The sequence below is a fragment of the Saimiri boliviensis genome, chromosome 11 (genome assembly GCF_048565385.1).
Source record: "Saimiri boliviensis isolate mSaiBol1 chromosome 11, mSaiBol1.pri, whole genome shotgun sequence".
NCBI classification, from domain to species: Eukaryota; Metazoa; Chordata; class Mammalia; order Primates; family Cebidae; genus Saimiri; species Saimiri boliviensis.
The window spans coordinates 83083655-83100614 of NC_133459.1; the positions used below are offsets into that span (position 1 = coordinate 83083655).

Genomic DNA, 16960 nt, shown 5'->3' on the forward strand with positions numbered 1-16960 from the left:
CTAGGATGGGGTTCATGTTCTTTTTAAAATTATTATTATTATATTTTTGGAGATGGAGTCTTGCTCTGTCACACAGGCTGGAGTGCAGTGGTGCAGTCTTGGCTCACTGCAACCTCCTCCTCCAGGGTTCAAGCGATTCTCCTGCCTCAGCCTCCCAAGCAGCCAGGACTACAGGTGCACACCAGCATGCCCGACTAATTTTTTGTATTTTGGGATCAGACTTTCACCCTGTTGTCCAGGCTGGTCTCAAACTCCTGAGCTCAGGCAATCCACTCGCCTCGGCCTCCCAAAGTGCTGGGATTACCGGCATGAGCCACTGCGCCCGGGCCCAGATGTGGTTCATGTTCTAAGCTTTCCAACATGGTGCTAAATTAACTGCACTTGGTTCCAGGTGGGTTAATGACTAATAGCTGGAGAGGTGCTTTAGGGCAGAAATTGTCTCAATTCTCACTTTCTGCCACTTCAGAAGTTTTCCCTGAGTGTGTTTCCAACCCCATCTTCATCTTCTACCTCTTTCTCTGACCTCGGCTTTCAGGGTTGCAGCTCTTGGAAAAAGCACTTGCAGGATGACCCAGCTATGAAAGCTGGCCCTTTCTGGTTACTTTTCCTGAACTGGGACTCAAGGACTTCTCCTCTATTCAAAATAGCAGAGCAATGAACAGAAAGGTCAGAGGAAATAAAGGTGGAAAGAGTCTGAATTAGTGGTGGTAACAAGAAGTGAATCCGTGAGAAAGTCCTAATTCACGGCTGCTCTTCAGCTTCTCTTGATTTCCACAACCTAGTCTTGCTAAGTCAGTTCTTCCTCATCACTTGCCACACCTCGTGCTCACAGTGACTGCTGACTTTCTCTATTCACCATGGAATGTGACCCTCCCCTGCCAAAGGCTTTCCAGGAGCTTCAGATTTAAACCAAGCTGATGCTGATCACAAACATTTGCAGGGCACATCTCAGTTTCTGGAGAGCTGAAACAAGACTTTATTCAATTCTCTCAATAATTCTGTGAGATATTGTTTCTGTTTTACTACCAATAAGACTGAGGACCCATGAGATCAGGCGGTTAAACTAAGTCGCAGCATTGCAAGTGTACCCTCTGACCCTGGCATTCTTTCTTCCTACCACGTGGCCTCAAAGCCTCTACAAAGAGTTCAGCCTTTTTTCTCCTAATGCCTGATACTTTCTATTTTTGTTTCTGAGACTTCTCTCCTTTGCTTATTCCACATCTCCAATCCTTAACCTCCCCCCCTCCAACACACACACTGTCTCACACACACACACACACACACACACACACACATCACAGTGCACTTGTCTAATACCTTCTTCATATAGTCATCTAACTTCTTTCTCAAAGAAGTTTTCCAGGTTACAGAATTGTACTCTAGTGCAGCCTCAGACTGCCTGTGGCACCTCTCATCCATTTTGCAAACACAAAATATGAAAATCATACTTTGTTAGTTATTTTTAATTATGCTACACCACATCCTCTGGAATCTGTCATCTGTCCCTGGAAAACAGAGATCCCATATGTCTAAATCATCCTACACAGTGCCTACCAAAGAATCAAAGATAAGTGCAGGCTATCACCACACCTGTTCTCTGACCATAATGATGCTGATGAGAGTGTCCACATGATGGCAGTGATCCCATTCACTTTAATCTGCATCTCCTTTTAAAAGCTAGAATTACCAGTGGCTCAAATACTTCAAATCAGTGCATCTGAAAGTGCTAAGGAAAGTGTAAAGGGCTGGCTCTGTAAGGGCAAAGTGGAGGTAACAATAAAAGAAAAGAGAAAAAGAGCAAACACTCATAAGGGAGTGAAAATTCAAGGAGTCAGGACTGTGTAGCTGAAATGTAGAAAGGGGACAGAACTTGGAGCCTCAGGCAGGCCTAGGTTAGAATCCTTGTTTGGTCACATTCTAACTGTTTGATCCTGGGCAAGCTGCTTAACTTCTCGGAGCCTTCATTCCCTAAGCTTAGAAAGATGTCAAAAAGTTCGTCTCACCGGGCGCGGTGGCTCAAGCCTGTAATCTCGGCACTTTGGGAGGCTGAGGTGGGTGGATCACGAGGTCAAGAGATTGAGACCATCCTGGTCAACATGGTGAAACCCCGTCTCTACTAAAAATACAAAAAAAAAAAAAAAAAAAAAAAAAAAATTAGCTGGGCATGGTGGCGCGTGCCTGTAATCCCAGCTACTCAGGAGGCTGAGGCAGGAGAATTGCCTGAACCCAGGAGGCGGAGGTTGTGGTGAGCCGAGATCGCGCCATTGCACTCCAGCCTGGGTAAGAAGAGCAAAACTCCGTCTCAAAAAAAAAAAAAAAAAAAAAAAGTTCGTCTCAGAGGGCTCTCCTGAACATGAACCTGTAAGGCATTCGGCCCATGGCAGGTGCCCTGTAAATGCCACTTCCCCTTCTTTCCCGCCCCCGCCGCCCGAAAGAAGGATCTATAGTGATGAGAATTTTCAATAGCACCCAAAGGGTTGGTCTCATCTGTAATCAATGCATTTTAAGAGGCTCACCTGAAAGTTCTCACTTCTCACTTTTAGATGTTTTCTAATATCTTGGGAATATCCACATTCCTGGCAGTCCCCAGCTTCAAAGGGAACGTGTATGTTAGGGAATAACTGCGCCCAATCCCTTTCATCCATAAAAATATATACACTAACAAGATCTCACATCTTTAAAGGGTGAGACCCAGAGTTGGACATCCCTTGTCTCTACTCCCAAAGCTGCACTGCTTCTGGAGCTTTAATCCATAGTATTGTATTATCTGTTTAAGCATCTGGGTCTCCTCTAGGCAGCTAGAGCCACAAAACAAAGCCCAGATATTATTCCTGTTTGCATTGTTGCCTAGCATGAAGCATGCCATGAATGTCACGTTTATTAGAATGAACTGAACCATCTATCTTCCAGGTCTGCAATGCTTTAGCATATGGTCTACACTTCCTAATTATCCGAAAGACATTTCCCAGAGCCTGGGAAATGTTAAGCATGGAATACAAATTGTCTTTGTTCTTTTAGAACGAACTGCTTACGAGGGTTTTTTTTTTTTTTCTTTTGGAAGCTAAAACCTAACTACAAAAGAAAAGGTGAATGATTTCAGAGAAGCACCTGGCACTATGCTTTTTCTTTATTGCAATAACCTTGGGCAACCCCCAACACAACCATCATTCAAGGCTCAGGGACGCCTTGTGTAAGGCACACGCAGGGTGTGCTTGGTGGGGGCCCGGAGGGCTCTATGCTTAGTAATAGTAACTCTGTTGTGAGGATAACCGCAGGCTGTGGGAGGTGGTGGCTCTGCCCGCCTCAGGTAACAAAATTGATGGCAATGACTAAGTTACAGTAGACTTATCTCTCAATCTCTGAGAAGTTCCACCTCTGTTCTGACACATACCTCTCTTTTTTCCTCCCAGAGGAAATAAAAACAAGCTCAGGCAAGGGCCCTAAGGAGGGAACCCTTTTCCATTGTTTAACTTGTTTATTACCAGATTCTCATTAAGAAACTGTGTGCCCCAGTTACTGAGAACACAAGCTAAAGATACATTTAGAACAATATTTAAGTGACAGATTCACAGTCAGTTGTTAAGGAGAAGTCAAGAAGTTGCAGGCAAGTTCCTGAACTTGAAGGCAGATTTCATGAACAAATATCATGCTCTCACTGAAAGGAATGGTCTTTGCAACAGGTATTCTTCTCTACCTTAACAACCCTGCGCCCTTGTATTGATTTCTGACATCTAGCAAAGCTTCATTTTCCGAATCTTTTAAATGGAAATAAAATACTCACCCTACAGGGTTGTTTATAAACATCAGGTGAGATTGTGTATACTAACTACTTAGCCCATGGTAGGCAAAGCCGAGGCCCCACAGATGGTGCCAACTATACCTATGTCTCCCCAGTGCTAAGGCCAAGTGTCAGCCAGCACTAATGCTCAGGGATTTTTTTACCTCTCTGATTCCTGGGGCACTTGAACGCACCACTCCTGAGCTGGTACAATCCTATCGTCTTATAAGTGAGGAAACCAAAGCAAAACCTCACAGGACTCACCACGGCCTGTAAGCAAAGTCCCAATGCCACGAGAGGTAAGGCCGTTTGAGTGTTTTTTCAGACGGTCACTGGTGTCTCAGTGTAGCCAGAATAGCAGGCTGGATGGATTCTTTTAATCACATCATCTATATACCATATATCAAAGAATTTTATTGATTTTATAACTAGAGTTCTTAAGAATAGAAAGTATTCTCTAGAGAATAAGACTAGCTCATTCTATGTTAATTGTAGTGAAAGTAAAGATAATGGTGGTACTTGGCAGTAGAAATAATTGTAATTTATTAAGCACTTACTATGTGCCAGCATCATGCTGAGCAGTAAATATGTCTTATTTTGCATAATAAGTCCAACTGTTCTAATACTCCCTTAAGCTCAATCCCCAGGACTTGCAAAAATTTGGCCCAAATAAATCACTTCAATCTCTCTGTAGAATCTGCGTGCTCATCTACTGTGCCCAGAGCAAATCCTTTCTAAATTCTAGATATGCTATGTGTGATGTTAAGTGGTCAGTTAAGAGACAGGTATCTCCAAAAATAAAACATGAAAGGCAGAGGTTAATTGCCGATTCTCTCAATCTGGAGCCAACCCACTTGATAATGACTTACAATTATTATATTTCATATTGCTCAATCATCTCTAGAAGAGGGATTGCAGGGTGTGGTGGGAGAGGTTCCTTCTAGTCCTTTCCAATAAAATGTTTCTGCGTTATCACAAAACAAGAAATTCTGTAAGGTAAGGGAGTTAGGAATGCTGGCTTCCTGTGGATAGATGCCAGGTGGAGAAAATAAACAGATAGAGTTCCCATGGGATACGGATGCCCTAAAAAATGTTTTTTTTTTTTTTTTTTTTTTTTTTTGAGATGGAGTTTTGTTCTTGTTACCCAGGCTGGAGTGCAATGGCGCGATCTCGGCTCACCGCAACCTCCGCCTCCTGGATTCAGGCAATTCTCCTGCCTCAGCCTCCTGAGTAGCTGGGATTACAGGCATGCGCCTCCATGCCCAGCTGATTTTTTGTATTTTTAGTAGAGACGGGGTTTCACCATATTGACCGGATGGTCTCGATCTCTTGACCTCGTGATCCACCCGCCTCGGCCTCCCAAAGTGCTGGGATTACAGGCTTGAGCCACCGCGCCCGGCCTAAAAAACGTTTTCTATCATAATGCCAAGGCAATGCCAGCTGCTTACAAGATCAATTCAGGGAGACAGGAAAGAGGGAGACAAAGTAGTGATTGGAGAGTGGATAAAGTAAAAAGCCACCAATTCCAATTTTGTTAATAGGATATAAATTCCTACAATGAAGAGTTAAGAAGCAGCCCTCATTCTTAAACAAATGAAAGTCTTGTTAACTTTACAATTAAATGGAGCCCAGAGTGCTGTTCCCTACAATTTCATGGGTGGTTGGGAGTTACAGAGTGCTGGAGCAGGACAGATTCTTAGAGATATTCAATCTGAAGATCACAACTGGCACGAACAGTCATTGTCTTGTTAGGTTTTCCAAGGAGTAGCCTAGATGGCATTTTAACATTGTAATTAATTCCCAACATTTAAAAATTGTGAAGACTTCATAAAAAATCCAGATCTCTGGTATCTCTTTTTAAAACGAGAAAATAGGGAAATATTGAACCTACATTTTCACCTAGTAACCATTCAGCCCCTTAGAGTTGGTCCCAGTGTCTCCACAGTTCCCAAGGCTGAGGCCATTTATCAGCTGGCACTAATTCTGAGGCATGTACCTGGCTAGCACTTGAGTGTGTGTCCTCTTAGCTGGGAGAATCCTATTATCCTATAGACAAGGAAATCTAGGCAAAAAGCACACATGGCTCACTCTGCAAGGTTACAATGTCGTGACCGTAAGGCCATTTGCAGATGGTCCCAACTGACCTCTCTTGCCAGTTTACCAGGGAATCCTATGGCTCAGTCGTGACAGACTGATTGTTATGCCTGGTCAAGGTCCTGTTTCCTTCCTCTCAAATGTCCTTCCCTACTATCAAACTCCTGCTCATCCTTTCAGTCTCAGATTAGTTGTTCCCCCTAACTCTTCTCAGGCAGTGAAGTGTCCACACAGCATTTATGTGCCCACTTCTGCAATACACCGTAGAGCCTTCCAGGGGACTTTCAGTATTAAAGTCCTCTTTACTGTCACCAGTACTTAGCACTATACATCTGGGATTCAGAGAAGGGTAAAAAAATTGCCCTCAAATATATGGGTAATTAGGCTGGGTGTTGTGGGTCATACCTCTAATCCCAGCATTTTGGGAGGCCGAGGTGGAAGGATCACTTGAGGCCAGAAATTTGAGACCAGCCTGGCCAACATGGTGAAACCCCATCTCTCTCTCTCTCTCTCTCTATATATATATATATATATATATACACACACACACACACACACATATATATGTTTTATATATGTATATAAACATAGTTGGGTAGAAAACAGGTTAAAAACAGACTGGGAGCCTGGTGCAGTGGCTCACACCTGCAATCCCAGCACTTGCGGAGGCCAAGACAGGTGGATCACTTGAGCCTAGGAGTTTAAAACCAGCCTGAGCAACATGGGGAGACCCCCATCTCTACAAAAATACAAAAATTAGCTGGGTGTGGTGTGTGCACCTGTAGTCCCAGCTACGTAGGAGGCTGAGGTGGGTGGATGGCTTGAGCCCAGGAGGTTGAGGCTATGGTGAACCTAGATTGTGCCACTGCACTCTAGCCTGGGTGACAGAACTAGACCATGTTTCAAAAATAACCAACAACAAAAACAGACTGGGTGCACAGCAAACACCCAGACTGATGAACCATCAAGTAAGTGATGCTGAAACCTTTATCTCAGTGACAAATGCAATTCCTACCAGGCCAAAGCCTTACTCCAGAAGTAGGGACTGCCTGAACAATGTGGCTTATGAGGTATCAAAAGAACCCCAGAGGTCCTAAATATCTTCCCCACCAGCCCACCAAGGTGTTTAAAGACCACTCTATAAATGTATCTGGATTAAGAACTTTTCTCTTAGACTATAACACCCCTTTCCTCCCTCCTTCCTAAGAGTCAGTACATTAGGCAAGTCTCAGGGGTTAGCACAGCTTCAGTTAATTTACCAACTATTTTTATATCTGATGCATTTCTCCTAGAGTATCTGGGTAAGCTGTGATAGAGTTAAATAAAGGTAAATTTCCAGGAGAGGGGGATGGGCCTGAATGTCTGTGGTAAGAGATGGAGGGTAGGCAGTACAGCACAGTGGTTAATTGTGAGACCTTACGATTTGGGTCCAAATCTAGTTTCACTGCCGACAAGGTAGTGACCTTTGGCTAGTCACTTACCTTCCCTCCATTTCTTCATTTAGACAGAAAACGGTGTTACCAAGAGGACCTGCTTCAATGAGGCATTTGAGAGTTATTATGAGTCAATATATAGGAGGCATTTAAAAAGGTGCCCAATCTATGTGAACACTATATAATGTGTTAATTTGTCAGTATTAGAGGGGATGACATGAGATTTGGCTCTGAAAGGAGCTGCTCTGGCTTTACTACTTGCTCCCTCCTTTCCCCGTTTACTGAGAAACAGGCAAGGTCTGGAGAGGATGAGCAGTACCCCTAAGGTCACAGGCTACTGATGGCAGAGCTAGGGTTTCCTATCCAGGGCTCCCCATACGCGGAACTTCTCGAGGAGGAAGAGGGGAAGGGGTCGTGGGAGGCCAGGAGAAACCCAGAGCCAGCTCTAGCATGTGTCCCTTCTGGGGATAATGGAATCCAGGCCCTTTGGGGCTTTTCCCTAGAATCGGCTCCACCTCCCGCTCTCGGATGCGCTCGGTGGCCACGCAAACGCCATCCTCCGACCCCCACCCCCAACACACACACAGCCCCACACCCCCGCGCCGGGCACACCCTCTAAGTCTGGCACATCGCGGCAACTCGCTGCCCCGCTGGGAGGACGAGTCAACAGTGGGGTGGACGGGAAAAGTGACACAATCGGGCCGTGGCGCCCTCCGCGCCAGCCTCCCACGCAGTGCAGGGCGGACTTCGGCCCTCAGAGGGGTGAGGACCGAGGGCCCAACCGCCCGGGTCTCCCCCGCCGCCCGCAAGGCTGTCCGGCCGGGTCGCAGGGCCGCCGCCGCCGCCACCGTCCCCCAAAGCTAGATGACGGAGTCTTGAAAGACTTTCACCAAATATGGGCCGGGGCTGGAAACGTCCTGCGCCGCGCGCCGCCGGAAACCTCGAGTCCTGGCAACCGCGGTGACTGCGGGCGCGCGGGCGGGGTGGCCGGCAGGGGGCGGCGGCGGCGGCCGGGCAGGCGCGTCTGGATGCCTCGTGTCCCGCGCCCTCCCGCCGTGAGGACCCTGCCCGCTGCCTCCGCAGGGGTGCCGGAGCCCGCCCTCTCCGCGCGTCGGCCACCCAGTTCATGCCGCCGCCACCAGGATAGCATCCTGGCTTCCTCTGGGAATGGGGGCGGAGAAAACGTGGAGGAGAGAAATGGGATGGTGCGGGGGGTGCCACCTGAAAGCTGGTCTTTTGCAGACACCGTACGTTGTTTCGTCCATTAAGGTGGCTGTAAAGAGTGGAGTTGTGGCATTGGGTGTGCGGGCGAGTAACTTTGAGACCCCCCACCCCACACCCCTAATACACCCACTCCGGTCGTCCACGGCAGTGGTTCTCAGGATATGATCTCCGGACCAGCAGCATCACCACCACCTGGGGACTTGTTAGAAAAGTAACTAATCAGAAACTCTGGGGTAGGACCCAGGAACCATTAACTAGCTCTCCAGGTGATTCTGATGCATGCTAGTCTGAGAGCCTTCCTAGGGCTAGGAAACCAGAGTCGCCAGATTTACCGTTATAATTCTCGGTTGCCGCCAGACAGTGAGCCCTTCATTAGGTAACCTAAAATTCCCTGGCAGCAGCGAGTGAGAGACGTCCCCATCGCTCAGCCCGAAGCCAGAAGCTGCAGAAGACAAGTAGCCCCTTCTCCGTGGATTGCAACCCAAGGCAGCCCAAGGAAACAAGGCAGCCCGTTATTTCCTGCCTGGGCACCCGTATGGGGAGGGTGAGGGAGAAACTAGCAAAAGAGCCATACAGAATTAGTACCCGAAGCAACACTTACCCATAAACATTTGCACATTTCGCCTCCTGTCCGTCAACTTGGACTGATTTGCAGCTCCCATCGGAGGCGGTGAGAAGACGACTGGAGGCTGGGGTTTCTGGACGGTCCTTGGGCAGGACTTGAGGAGCCGCTGTTTCTCTTGCCTAATGTCGTCGATTACTAGCAGGCGCACCAACACATGGTATATGGAGAGGCTGTGCACATAGGTTACTGTAGTGTCTCCCGCTCCCACACCTCCCGGCCCTGTTGCTCCAGCTTCCCACCCCCCTCCCACAACACACCCCCTGCTTTAAATGAGCAGCTGACGGTAAGGTTCTCTAAATTTCTCCTCTGGGGCAAACTCATCCTCAAGATTCCCCAGCTGAAGTCCAGAAACAAACCCACACACCCTTGTTCGAAAACTTTAATGTGATTTTAAAGGAATCTCTGGAATGGCTGTGTTTGAACGCAGTGCCGCAGACTGGATCTCTGCCGTCCCCCATCCCCAACCTCCAATTAAGGTATATACGGCCAGTTGGATGATCCACTGTGCTTTTATTTTAAATCATGATAGACAGATTGCATGAAAAACAAGGAATTCCAAAGAATTTCCTGCTCTGGGAAGAGAAGTTAAATCTATATTTAACAACATTTGAAGCTGTCAAGAATGCTTTGTGGTTGGATAACAGAGGCAGAAAAATGTTAAAAACGCAGGCTACTGCTATACCCAAATATGGAAATATTGTTACGTCTGGTGTCTGATTCACCATCTGGAAATACTTACAACCATGAAGTCAAATAGAAAAGACGCCACAACAGAAGCCAGGAACCCTCCTCTCCATTCTCTCTCTACCATCTCCCTCTGTTCACCCCTTACTGTGGCTACACCCCTCCTCCCCCGCCCCACCCCCAGACACTTCATTAAGAAAGAAACAATAATGAAATGCTAAGGCAGGAAAAGCAATGTTTTGTAAATAATAATTGATGTATTTAACCTGTGTTCGTGTTGGGCCCAGACTTTCCTCACTTGATTTGCATGACACCTGACAATCCATTGTCTTGAAAAGTCTCTCACCCTTAACCCTCCAATAGAGCTTCCCACTCCCTCTAGCAAATGCTGCTTTCAGTAATGAAAGGGCACTTTTGAATGAATAAAACTGAACTCTTTCCTGCAAGAGTTCTCTTCACTGGAGTGTGTTTTCATCATGATAGCTTCTCATTGTGCTTACCAGAAAAGTCAGCATTGGCACTAAGGGCCCTTTTAAGCAAGACTGCTAAATGAAGAAGTGTGAACAGCCCTAAACATTAAAAAGGATAAGTAGTTATCCTAGAGCATATGAGTCTCACATGATAATTTTTATTAAAAGTACAATTTATTAAAATTAAAGATAGTTTTTGAAACTTGTAGGGCAAGTTTATCAATCACACTAATGGGATTGATAATGTTCAAGTACATTGTCCTGTGGTGGGGGCTTCTCCTGAGTGTGTTGCGGGTAAAACAGGATCTTATAATCTGCTGACATTTTTACTACAGAGTATTACACCCTACATCTCATTGCAATTCATTTAAAATGGTAGGCTTCCAGTGGTCCCTAGGAAAGGGGTTAAAAACCCCACAAAACTTCCAGCTTGAAGGCGTCTGCTTTTCCCAGAGATTCATAGGGCACAATGGTACTGGAATCTGGTTTGGCCTTGCGGTCTTTGCAGGTGATGATTTCAGGCCAAAGCACTCCACGGTGGTCCCCTGCACTTCTGGCTGGCTGCTTGGTTAGCACAGCCTCCGGCCCGCGGAGGGAGGTTGGAAGGGCTTACCCTGTCTCCTGCATCCGTAAGGAAGTATAAGTCAGCCTCCCGGAGAACTCCCCGAGTTCGTTTCCTCTCGGACTTCCAACCCAGGCAGCGGGCTGGAACTACAGTGGGAACCTCCAAAAACAAACAAGTACAACATATCCAAAAGAGGAGGGCTGGAGGGGTGGGGGAGACCTCTGCCTGGGAATTTGCCAGACGGTGGAGAAGTCCCCCGCTCCCCCCACTCCCCGCTTTTCATTCATAAATGCCACTGTGGGTATTAATTTGCAATTCACTGAACTTTGCTAATAAACATCATGCCAAAGCTTCGGGACCTGGTCCGAAACCGCCTCTGTGAAGTCCACAAATATTCCTGGGTCGGAAACACACTCCTCTTTCTCGTTTACTCTTTCAGCAGATAACTTGTCTCTCACCTTCGCTGTAAACAAGCAAACAGCTCGCTGCCTTCCTGGGTGAGGGCTTCCGTGGCTGCCGGGTCAACTCGCATCAACCAAACAAAACGACTTTTGTTCCTTCCTCTCAGGTTCTCCCACCTACCCAGCCCAGGCAAAGTTCTGAACTGGGCCCTCACGACCCTCCAACCACCATCACCGCTATCACGCCCCAAAGAACCCTCCCCAATAGAAGTAATTTAAGGTGGAAAAACCGAACTGTTTTCTTGAAGGATCTGGGACTGACACACACATACACACACGGACACACATACACACACGGACACACGAACACACACACACACACACACACACAAAGGTGCAATGGAGCCAGGGGAGGCGCTTGGCAGCAGCCCGCGCCAACCAGCATTCCTGAGATGTTTGAGAATTCTGGAACGCGGAGACAGAGCCGACGTCACTGCAACACGCGGCGCCTCCACCGGCCGTATAAAAGGCGGGCTTCGGGGCGCCTGGTCAGACCGCTAGCGAGAGCGCCCCCGAGCAGCGCCCGCGCCCTCCGCGCCTTCTCCGCCAGGACTTCGATCGAAAGACTCCCACCCGCCACCCGGCCCTCGCCTCCCTGCCCACCCGGCCCACCGCGCCGCCACCCAGAGCCCACTGCGCCCGGCCTGGCCGCTGCGCACCAGCTTGTTGGCGTCTTCGCCGCCGCGCTTGCCCCGGGCTACTCCTGCGCGCCACAATGAGCTCCCGCAACGCCAAGGCGCTCGCGGTCGCCGTCACCCTTCTCCATTTGATCAGGCTGGTGAGTTGGACTCTCCTTTTGCCACCGCTTCCCCGTTCACTCCCTAGTCCCTTCCCTTGGTCCCAGATTGCCCATGGCAGGGAAAGCTAAACGAAAAAGTTCGTGGCCGTTTGCGGGTAGCCGTTTCTTTAAGCAGCCCCCCTTCCCCGAAGACGTGTCGGGGACCTTTTGGTGGGCGCAGCCTCCCCGGGTGGCCGGGCTGGACGAGATCAGAAGCTCCCCGTCGACAGGGTCCGAGACCTGCGTTTCTTCCCGCGGCAGCCGCAGCGCCCTTCCTGCGCACCGCGCTGAGTCTCACGCGTTTCTTCTCCCGGTTCCAGGCTCTCTCCACCTGCCCCGCCGCCTGCCACTGCCCCCTGGAGGCGCCCAAGTGCGCTCCGGGAGTCGGGCTGGTCCGGGACGGCTGCGGCTGCTGTAAGGTCTGCGCCAAGCAGCTCAACGAGGACTGCAGCAAAACGCAGCCCTGTGACCACACCAAGGGGCTGGAATGCAACTTCGGCGCCAGCTCCACCGCTCTGAAGGGGATCTGCAGAGGTAAGATGCTTGTGGTTTGGCCCCTTTAAAAAAAAATACTAGTCCCCATAGTCCAGAAGTTTAGTAATTTTGAGACCATGTATGGTGATGCTTTGTTGTTGGTAGCTTGGCAGAAAGGCACATGATTTCAGCAGTCTGGAATGCAATTCAGTGTGTCTGGGCCCAACGAAAGCGCATACGGAAAAGTGATTCCTGACTAACTTATTGTTCTGGTCTGGAGTCTCCGGGGAATTGTAGGGAACTTTACCATAAATTGAATTTAACAGCAGAAAATATGTATGAGGTTCAGGCGGTGGTTTGGAATCTTAACTTTATCCACTTCTACCTTTCTCTTTTGGTGATGTTTGCAGCTCAGTCAGAGGGCAGACCCTGTGAATATAACTCCAGAATCTACCAGAACGGGGAAAGTTTCCAGCCCAACTGTAAACATCAGTGCACATGTATTGATGGCGCCGTGGGCTGCATTCCTCTGTGTCCTCAAGAACTGTCTCTCCCTAACTTGGGCTGTCCCAACCCCCGGCTGGTCAAAGTTACCGGGCAGTGCTGCGAGGAGTGGGTCTGTGACGAGGATGGTGTCAAGGACCCCATGGACGACCAGGACGGCCTCCTTGGCAAGGAGCTGGGATTCGATGCTTCCGAGGTGGAGCTGACAAGAAACAATGAATTGATTGCAGTTGGAAAAGGCAGCTCACTGAAGCGGCTCCCTGGTAAGTGGAGACTGAGCCCTGAGATACTGTACTGAGATGCATTTCTGGTCTGAAGTTTTATAGAAATGAGTACTTGAACTTGTTTGTGTCAGTATGCCTCTGAGAAGTGTTCCCTCTTGTTTGTTTCTCTAGTTTTTGGAATGGAGCCTCGCATCCTATACAACCCTTTACATGGCCAGAAATGTATCGTTCAAACAACTTCATGGTCCCAGTGCTCAAAGACCTGTGGAACTGGTATCTCCACACGAGTTACCAATGACAACCCGGAATGCCGCCTGGTGAAAGAAACCCGGATTTGCGAGGTGCGGCCTTGTGGACAGCCAGTGTACAGCAGCCTGAAAGTAAGTTCCTTCAGGGACAAGTAGTCTGTTCCCTGGCAGGTGGGTGGGATGTGAATCTGTTTTTCAGGAAAGAGAAATATCACCCCTAACTTTCCTTCTCTCGTCTCTTTTGCAGAAGGGCAAGAAATGTAGCAAGACCAAGAAATCCCCTGAATCGGTCAGGTTTACTTACGCTGGATGTTCGAGTGTGAAGAAATACCGGCCCAAGTACTGCGGCTCCTGCGTGGACGGCCGATGCTGCACGCCCCAGATGACCAGGACTGTCAAGATGCGGTTCCGCTGTGAAGACGGGGAGACATTTTCCAAGAACGTCATGATGATCCAGTCCTGCAAATGCAACTACAACTGCCCGCATGCCAATGAAGCAGCGTTTCCCTTCTACAGGCTGTTCAATGACATTCACAAATTTAGGGACTAAATGCTATTTGGGTTTCCTGTGTGCACCTAGACAAACAAGGAAGAAGAGTGTCAGAATCAGAATCATGGAGATAATGGGTGGGGGCGGTGTGGGTGATGGGACTCATTGTAGAAGGGATGCCTTGCTTATTCTTGAGGAGCATTAAGGTATTTCGAAACTGCCAAGGGGGCTGGTGCAGATGGACACTAATGCAGCCACAATTGGAGAATACTTTGCTTCATAGTATTGGAGCACATGTTACTGCTTCATTTTGGAGCTTGTGGTGTTGATGACTTTCTGTTTTCTGTTTGTAAATTATTTGCTAAGCATATTTTCTCTAGGCTTTTTTCCTTTTGGGGTTCTACAGTTATAAAAGAGATAAGATTAGTTGGACAGTTTAAAGCTTTTATTCGTCCTTTGACAAAAGTAATGGGAGGGCATTCCATCCCTTCCTGAAGCGGACACTCCATGAGTGTCTGTGAGAGGCAGCTAACTGCACTCTAAACTGCAAACAGAAATCAGGTGTTTGAAAACTGAATGTTTTTATTTATCAAAATGTAGCTTTTGGGGAGGGAGGGGAAATGTAATACTGGAATAATTTGTAAATAATTTTAATTTTATATTCAGTGAAAAGATTTTATTTATGGAATTAACCATTTAATAAAGAAATATTTACCTAATATCTGAGTGTATGCTTTTCAGTATTTTTAGAGATGTTCAAAATGTACTCAAACAGGATATATTGGGATATAGCAGTAAATTAAGCTGTTAAAATAAGACAATGATTGCTTTTATATCTTCAGTAGAGAAAAGTCTTTGCATATAAAGTAATACTTAAAAAACATGTATTGAACACAAGACATTGTATGAAGCATGCGAAGGATTCTGAAGCTAAATTTGTGATTTAAGAAAACAGCACTTTATTTTCATCAGAATTTGAAGTCTAAGGGTCTCCACTACTCTGTGAGATGGCTACAGTAATTTAATATTTTAATCACCAGGTTAGTGGGCATGTCACTTTAGTAGACAAACCCTTTAATAAGAGGAGCGGTCCGTAACTCAGGCTGCCCACATCCAGATCCATGGGCAAGACTGAATATGGCTAATGTATTCTAAAGGCTGGCTTGTTTATAACTTTATATTTTCCCAATATTTTTCCAAAAAATTAAGAGAACTACTTAGAAATCTACCCTTGGCTGTTATCAGGAAAAATCTGGGTCTATAAGAATCAGTTTGTGTTCACTAAATGAGCTTGAAGCATGACTTGCGTTAATCCTAATAAGCCGGTGATTAGGTAAACATGCTGTTAAATGCAAAGGAATGCAAGGAATTTCAAGTACTTTTCCAATAGCGTGAGGACCAAGCTACCCCATCCCCCTTTCCTTTTTATAATATACATTATATTGATGGGGGAGGGAGCAGTTAGATAGAGTTGGCTATTCAGAAGGTCAAAGGTCCAGAGCATTCCTAAAAGAAAGGGACCCACATCATAGGTCTAGGAGAGGTTAAGAAAGCTGTGTCAACATTTGTGAAAATGCCGGTAGCCTATTTCAGAGGCATCTCCATCTTTAGAAAGTGCTGACAATAAACCTTTTATAGGAAGAAGTTTTCCTTTTATCATCAATGTTGGCTCCTGTTCAAATCCATAGTGAAATATTTCAGTCCACACTTAAGAGAGTACTTGAATTTTTAGGTAGAAGAGAAAGTGCTTTTAAAAGGAATTGAGGGGGACAGCTCTTGGGATCCTGAAGGGAATTTTCCAAATAGATTAAATAATATCTATACTTTAATGAAGACCCACAGAAAAATACTGTCGAAGCAATGGTTTTAAAGCCTTATGGAATTGAATAAAGGTTAATATAAATGCACTAGTAAAATCTGTGGCCAAAAGCCTTCACTCTTCTGATTTTGACTTGCCTGAAATATTACAGCTTGTTCCTTCTGAATAGTCAGTTTTTCTTGCCCGAAGCATTCAAATGTTAAGGTATTTGAGAATTTAAACACCACCTGGCCCAGTCATAGATGCAGTTAAACTTGTTAGTGCAATGTAACATGTGAAACATAATAAAGGTGTGAGGTTTTTGTGGTACAATCTTGTCGAATAGACATCTAAATCCATAGGCAAGATTTACACATTCCCAAGCATCAACCCTGAAGTGTTGCCCTCCAACACTGGAGCTCAACAAATTGCTTTTTATGCAGAGATCAAGGAGCAATATTTTATAGATCCTTTCAGTGTGCAGGGAGGTAGTATTTGTCCAAATAAGCTCAAAGGTAAAACAGAACCTAGCATGGGAAAACATTGAATCTTTGGGTTATGAATTTCATCCTAGTAAATATAATGAGGGTGATTGAAAGTGTCAATTCCATTAAGTGTGTTCAATTAATAAAGAAGATGAATAGAAGTAAATTATGTCTATTTAGCTACAGACAACACTGACAAAATTAAAAGTAGTAGAGAATAAAATTATGATATATAGAACATACAAGTTTTACTTACATCCAGAGTGGAGTTCTGCCCGCTTTAAATACTGAGAAAAAAACCCCCAAAATTATGCATCTGCATATATGAAATAGAAGTTACATATAGAAATATTCATTATAATATATATGTGCCTTCCCATGCACAGTAAAGACCTTGGGTTGTTCTTGCTTTTCAATCCAAAAGATCCTGGTGGTCTTGAGCTGTGTTTTGGTACAGATTTTAGAATTGAGAGCTAGAGTGATCTCAGAATCTTAGGCATTCCATGAATTTTAAGAAACATTCTATGAGACATTTAGCAGTATAGTAAGTAGTCTCACTAGGACAATTTTTTCATATGAGCATATGTGTTGTCTGCTCCACAAAGAAATGCAGCTGTACCAAAAT

The 16960-nt window shown here is 46.3% G+C and overlaps 2 protein-coding genes across 5 annotated transcripts in view; one reads left to right on the forward strand and one right to left on the reverse strand.

Annotated features, from left to right (window-relative positions):
- The window catches only part of DDAH1 (dimethylarginine dimethylaminohydrolase 1), a 284364-nt gene extending 275003 nt beyond the window's left edge, over window positions 1–9361 (reverse strand). For all 4 annotated transcript variants that reach the window (XM_074381106.1, XM_074381105.1, XM_074381107.1 and 1 more), the window contains exon 1: window positions 9131–9361. In XM_074381106.1, the coding sequence (XP_074237207.1) occupies window positions 9131–9148 (18 nt within the window). In that variant the 5' untranslated portion in view covers window positions 9149–9361. The remainder of the gene's footprint in view (window positions 1–9130) is intronic.
- Window positions 9362–11823: 2462 nt separating this feature from the next.
- Window positions 11824–14674, forward strand: CCN1 (cellular communication network factor 1). The gene is made up of 5 exons (XM_003921352.4): window positions 11824–12112; window positions 12433–12646; window positions 12997–13353; window positions 13486–13694; window positions 13810–14674. The coding sequence occupies exons 1-5, from the start codon at window positions 12050–12052 to the stop codon at window positions 14110–14112; spliced, it is 1146 nt and encodes a 381-aa protein (XP_003921401.1). The 5' UTR covers window positions 11824–12049; the 3' UTR covers window positions 14113–14674.
- Window positions 14675–16960: the final 2286 nt, after the last annotated feature.

Excerpts from the sequence above, each read along its gene's own strand:
- CCN1 (XM_003921352.4), top strand. The coding sequence starts at position 12,050 with ATGAGCTCCCGCAACGCCAAGGCGCTCGCGGTCGCCGTCACCCTTCTC. Across the intron at positions 12,113-12,432 it reads TTCTCCATTTGATCAGGCTG|GCTCTCTCCACCTGCCCCGC; the intron begins GTGAGTTGGACT and ends TCCCGGTTCCAG. Across the intron at positions 12,647-12,996 it reads TCTGAAGGGGATCTGCAGAG|CTCAGTCAGAGGGCAGACCC; the intron begins GTAAGATGCTTG and ends TGATGTTTGCAG.